Genomic DNA, 6,000 nt, shown 5'->3' with positions numbered 1-6,000 from the left:
GATGGTGGGATTGGGGCTAGGAATGCGGACTGGGCCCGGGGCCGCCTGGCCCAGGCGGGCACTGGCCGGTGGATTGCAGGGCTGGGCGAGTTAGAACTGAGAGCCTGCCTTCAGAGTGCAGCGCGCTCCGAGGCCCTCTGTCGTTACCTGAATATTCATTAGACTGGCCGCTCTTTATCCTTATCTAACGTTTATCTTATCGGCGAGTTTCGTTTCTCAGTGTAGTTTTAATCCTGGGCTCCCATTCCCCCTCCCCCGGCCCGCTCCCCTCCCTCCCTCTCCCTGCGCCCGCTGCTCCCTCCTTCCCTCCCTCCCATTTCCCCCTCCTCTGCCCTCCCCTTGCGGGCACCGGAGTGACAGGCGCGGGGCCCTCCTCGCCGAAGCTCGGGGCTCCGGCGCTGGCGAATCACAGAGTGGTGGAATCTATTGCCTTTGTCTGACAAGTCATCCATCTCCCGGCGCGGGGAGGGGGAGCGGGTCTGGAGGGGGCTTTGCAGCTTTTAGAGAGACACACACCGGGAGCCCAGGCTCCAGTCTCCGGCCGAGTCTTCTCGCAGCCGCAACCCACCTGGGGCCAGCCCAGGGCTGCCAGCGCAGCTCGGCTCCCTCCCTCCCTCCCTCCCGGCCCTTCGGCCGCGGCGCCTCGCGCCAGCCTTTTCCGGGGGCGGGGGCCCGGCCCGCGCCGCTCCCCTCCCGCAGGCGCCCTCTCGGACATCCCCGGGATTGCTACTTCTCTGCCAACTTCGCCAACTCGCCGGCACTTGGAGAGGCCCGGCTCCCCTTCCGGCGCCCTCGGGCCGCCCCCGCCCCGCGCGCTCTCGGACAACCGCCTCTTGGATGACCAGGTTCCAGAGGAGCTGAGCGAGTCACCTCCCCCGCCCGGCTTCAGCCCTGGCTGCAGTCGCCGCACGAGCCATGCGCCCCCAGTGCCCCCCAGCCCGGCCCACCGCCCCGGGGCCACTCTGCTGACCGCCCAGCCCCGAGTCCCAACGGTGGCAAGTTGCGGCTACTGCGGTTGGAAGCTCCCGCCAGCCCGGAGGAGCCCCAGCGGGGAGCTCAGCACTGCGCCCCTCGCCCCCGCGCTCCCCGCAGCAGCCGGGCGCTCACTCACCCTCCCTCCCCCACCGTCCCTCCCTTTTCTCCTCAAGTCCTGAAGTTGAGTTTGCGAGGCGACACGGCGGCTGCGGCCGCGCTGCTCCCGCTCCTCTGCCTCCCCATGGATATGCACTGCAAAGCAGACCCCTTCTCCGCGATGCACCGTGAGTACCGGCGCCCGGCTCTTGTCCCAGCTCGGGGCTGTCCTTCCCAACCCTGTCCGGTTCCAGCGTGGCCCCGGCCCCCCGCACTCAGGTCCCATCTTGGAGGCCACCCTGGCTTCTCCTGATCCCTCCTTTCGTTCTTCCTCTTTACCTTGCCTGGTGTTTCTAATGCCTCCAGCTTCTTTTCCTGCCTTCTGTCACCCATGCTTACCTCTCTGCCTGCCTGTTTTCCTACCTTCCCTTGTGCCTATCACTTGCCTTTGCTCCTTCCATCCGCTCCTTATTAGGTCATGGGATCCACAGCTCCGGAGTCCTGGTTCCAGCCGCTCTCTCCCTAGTCAGCCTCTTGCCCTGTGCTGGGGGAAAATTAGCAGGCAGTTTTCAGGGTGTTGTTTTGTTGTGTTTTCTCTTTTCTCTCTCCCTCTCTTCCTCTGTTTGCCTCCCTGTCTTTTCTCCCCACATCTTTGTCTTTCTCAAACTCAAGAGTTGTGGGGTTCAGGAGACTCCAAGAGTGGTCAGCCTCAGTGTCAGGACAATTGGGCAGACGAGCATGGGGGTGGGGTGCCCCCTTCTGACCCTCATCTCTCAGCATCTCCAGGCCCTTCCAGCCCAGCCGAGGCTTCTTGTGAGATGGTTTGAAATATTTCCTTCCTCTTCCTTTCTTTCCAACCCCACTTCCCTGAGCTTCCCCTTCCCTTCACATTGGGAATCTGAGGTTGTCAAGACGCGATGGTCATCTTTCCCTGCCTCTGCCTGGGAGATGCTCTAAAAACAAAGAGGGGTTCGGAGAAGAAATCGAAGTCAGGGAGAGAGCGAGCAGCGCAGCCTTCCAGGTGGGCCCGGCAGAGTGCAGCTCTGCTCTCAGCTCTGGAGGCTACTCGCCTAGCCTCCCACTCCACATTGAGGATCCTGCAGCCAACAACATGGCCAGGGGGTCAGCAAAGAGCAAAAAATGAGGGGGAAAGAACAAAAGGAAAGCAAATGCCAAAGCTGGGGAGAAAGGAAGAGAAATCCAAACAAGGGAAAGGAAATTTAAAAAAGAAAGTTGAAACAATGTTACAGAGGAAAAGGGAGAAGGGGAGAAAAGAGAGAGTTATTTTAATGAAACTTGAATTTAATTTATACCAGTCTTTAGCTTGAAAAACTATTCCTAAATTTTTTTTGCAGGCTTTTTTAAAAAGATAAAATTCTAAATAGTAAACTCCTCCCTGTCTGCAGATTAATAATTAAGGATCATTTGTAACTTTTCACAAGGAAACTTTAGACCTGGCTTGGACCTGTGCTTAGGACAAGAGAGGCGAGGAGGGAGAGCTGTGCTTTTCCTAAGCATATATTTAGCATTACGGGGTGGGGTGGGGAGTTAAAAATACTCCTGGGATAAAATATATTTTCCTAAGTAATTTCCAAGCGCAGGAAAGCCACGCCGAAGGCATCAGGCCGCCGCGGGTCTCGGCAAGCCAGCCGAAAAGCCTCGCTCCTTTTCGGGAGGAGTGGAACCGGGTCCACAAGCCGTCTTCGCGCAGCCAGCCGGCCTCGCGGCCCGGCTGCCACAGCTCTCGCTCTCCTTTCTTGCGGATTCCGCTGGGGATCCGCCCGAGTCCTGGCTGCCTACCGGGAGCCAATTTGAAACCCAAAGGGGAGCACTGCCCAGAGGAAGGTGGTCGGAGGGAGACAGCCGCAGCGCGGACCCGCTGGCCGGTTCACTGGCGGGTGAGACACCGCAGCCCGAGTGGGTACCGGCGGCAGTGGCGCATTCCAGGCCCGACTCAGGGCCGGCTCGCGGAGGTCCCCCAGCCCTGGACTTCCGTCTTGGCCCCTTCCCATCCCCACCCCTTAGATTGGGGCTGAGGGGCCGGGCCTGGAGCCCGGGGAGGCTGAATTATTCATCTTTAATCTGCCCGCAGCTGCCGCCTTTTCATACCGGTAACGCGAGTTCTCCCGGGGCCTAAATTATTGATGGTTGGGGTTTGGAGGGAGGGGAGGGGTGAGGAGCGGGGCTAGAGATAGGGAGATTAAAGGGATGGGCACGGAGGTAAAAGGAGAGGTGCCAGTATCTCCCAGCAGCCCGATCAGAGGCCTTTCCCCAGCGGTGTCACCCAAGCTTGCTCTAGGTCCCCCCTATGAAAGGGATGGGATGGAAATGAGGGGGTCACAAATGTCCCCGCTTTCTCCGAAACTCGCGTGAGGCCAGCGGGGCAGGGGCTGCAGGTTGCGGGCCCCGGCCGACCCGACTCGGCCGCTAGAAGTCTCCACGCTTGGATTGCTCAGTAACTGCGGCTGCGGGTTGATCGCTCTGGGTGCAGGATTTCTAGACTGCTGTAGGCCAGGGAGAATGGGGCACCAGGAAGCACCCTCAGGCCTGGCACCCAGTGGCCGCCTAGGCTCCAAGATCGGGAGCTCACGCTGGAGCCTGGCTGGAAACCCCGTGCCCTTCTCTTGGCCGAGAGAGCAAACGCCCGAGCCACTCAGTTTCCTGGGAACCTGCTGAGGTCTGAGGAGTCAAAGGGACGCGAATCGGGCTTGGGCCAGCTACACAGGGCGCCCCGAGAGTTATCAACCCGCCGGCACGGCCTGTGCCGTGCCACCCGGGCGAGACAGTGGGACCCAACTAAGCCCTGCGCGGTGCGGCAGGCAGGCAGGCGAGCCCAAGCAGCCGGCATTCTCCGCCTGCTGCCTGGAGCGGCTCTCGGCTGCCTCCGGGTCGCTGAGCGCAGCAGACCCCGGGCCCCTGCCTCTTCCGCCTTCCTTTCTCCACTTTAGATACTAAAGAGGTGAGGAGGAGACACCACCCCCCTACAGATAAATAACATTAGAAAAACTCCCCATCTAAAATAAACAAGACAGGATACGAGGTAGAAAAATTGCGATTACAATTTAATACTTTTTAGGAAAGAGGCAGAGAGGAAAGGGGTGTGTGTGTGTCAGGCACTTATCCCCTCTCTGTGATGGGAGCTCGGATGAACAGTCAGCCGAGCCCCAACTCCCCCATATCGTCCACCTCCAAGCCCCGAAAGGGCGGGCAGCTCCCTGATTGCCTGCGGCTCAGGCGGGATGCTGTTTCGCACGATCCCATCCTCTGCCGGGCCCTTCCTCTCCTCGATTTCTAACACTCTTTCCGCTGGCATGAATTCCCCTTTGCCATTTTTCTCCCCCTCTTCCCTCTTTTCTGTCGCCCGGTTTCTCTGCAGTCCTCCCTTCGCTTTCTACCTTTCGTTGCACGGCCCGAGTCCTCCTCTCGCCCAGCCCCCAGTCTTCTGCCCAGCGCCCGCACTTCCGCGTCTCTACAGCTGGGCGGGGGTTCCAGTCCCCACTCCTCCGCGTGGTCGTGGGGGTCCACCACCTTTCTTCTCAAGTTCGGGAGCATGCCCTTCCGCCCTGCCTGCTTCCTTCGCACGTCCCGGGCCGCGGACCCTGACTAATGGCCGGTCCCTGCTGTGTGTGGGGTGTTGTGTTTTTTTCTTGTCTCTCCCCAGCAGGGCACGGGGGTGTGAACCAGCTCGGGGGGGTGTTTGTGAACGGCCGGCCCCTACCCGACGTGGTGAGGCAGCGCATCGTGGAGCTGGCCCACCAGGGTGTGCGGCCCTGTGACATCTCCCGGCAGCTGCGGGTCAGCCACGGCTGTGTCAGCAAAATCCTGGGCAGGTGAGGGCTTCGCAGCTGTCCCGGGAGACGCCCTGCCTACTTCCCCAGCCAGTCCTGGGTCTCCAGCCCCAGGACTTGGCTAAAAACCCAATGCCAAGTGGAAGAGGGAGGTCCTCAAAGGGGCCTGGAGAGGTGCGTCTTTTGGAAAGAGTGTTCAGATGGTGGCCAAAGACCCAGGAGCGAAGGTGGAGCAGGGTCACCCAGTGCCTGTCGTGCTTCTGGTCCCTGGTGAGAAGGCATCCCGCTTTTGGCTTCGGAAAGGGAGGAATGACTTTTCTAATGGAGTTAAGGCAGACATGGGGTGGGGGAGACAGTAGAGGAATGGGGTGGAGTGAAAATGGGTCCCCAAGAGGAGAAGCAGCAGCATTTGGGAGACAGGCGTGTCCTGGTTCCCATAGATGCTCTGCGCCCAGTAGGAAAAGGCTGGAGGTTGTGCCTCAGCCCTGGCCTCCCTGAGATGTTGCAGCGCGGCTCCCAAATGAAAGGCTGAGATTTCACACCCACGGGTGTCTATTCGGGCTGGCGTGCACCCAGCCCCTGGTGTAGCCATCTCCCCAGAGGGATGGTCCCCCTTTTTCTCCTCCTCCATGGCACTCCTCATCCTAGCCAAACACCCCCAGGAAGTTGGCTCAGCCACACTGGGTCTTTTCCCTTCACACTGCTGTCTTGGTGGGCGGGAGAGTGGCTCAGCAGCTCTGGAACCTGCAGCCCCCCTGCCCCGCCACCATCCGCTTCTGGCTGACCCCGCCGGCTTTCCCGGCGCAGGTACTACGAGACAGGCAGCATCAAGCCGGGTGTCATCGGCGGCTCCAAGCCCAAAGTGGCGACGCCCAAAGTGGTGGACAAGATTGCTGAATACAAGCGACAGAACCCGACTATGTTCGCCTGGGAGATCCGAGACCGGCTCCTGGCTGAGGGCATCTGTGACAATGACACAGTGCCCAGCGTCTCTTCCATCAACAGGTGAGCAAGCCACTCAGGTCTTCAGGGCTGGACTCCAGCTCCTGGCTCCTGCCTGCAGGGGTGTTCCACACCCAGTCTCTGCTCTTTTTCCAGCCTCTGCCCTTTCTCCCTGCTCCCAGCCAAAATCCTTCCGTCA

The 6,000-nt window shown here is 60.4% G+C and overlaps 1 protein-coding gene across 5 annotated transcripts in view; it reads left to right on the top strand.

The window, feature by feature from the left end:
• Nucleotides 1-532: 532 nt before the first annotated feature.
• The window catches only part of PAX2 (paired box 2), an 84,063-nt gene continuing 78,595 nt past the window's right edge, over nucleotides 533-6,000 (top strand). For 2 of the 5 annotated variants that reach the window (XM_037739526.1, XM_017531238.2), the window contains exons 1-3: nucleotides 533-1,259; nucleotides 4,733-4,901; nucleotides 5,667-5,864. In XM_037739526.1, the coding sequence (XP_037595454.1) occupies nucleotides 1,217-1,259; nucleotides 4,733-4,901; nucleotides 5,667-5,864 (410 nt within the window). In that variant the 5' untranslated portion in view covers nucleotides 533-1,216. The remainder of the gene's footprint in view (nucleotides 1,260-4,732; nucleotides 4,902-5,666; nucleotides 5,865-6,000) is intronic. The other 3 variants (XM_037739528.1, XM_037739527.1, XM_037739529.1) reach the window with 2 other exon arrangements.

This window comes from Cebus imitator, unplaced genomic scaffold, assembly GCF_001604975.1.
Source record: "Cebus imitator isolate Cc_AM_T3 unplaced genomic scaffold, Cebus_imitator-1.0 Scaffold71, whole genome shotgun sequence".
Classification (NCBI taxonomy): domain Eukaryota; kingdom Metazoa; phylum Chordata; class Mammalia; order Primates; family Cebidae; genus Cebus; species Cebus imitator.
This window is presented reverse-complemented; position numbering and strand designations above follow the sequence as displayed.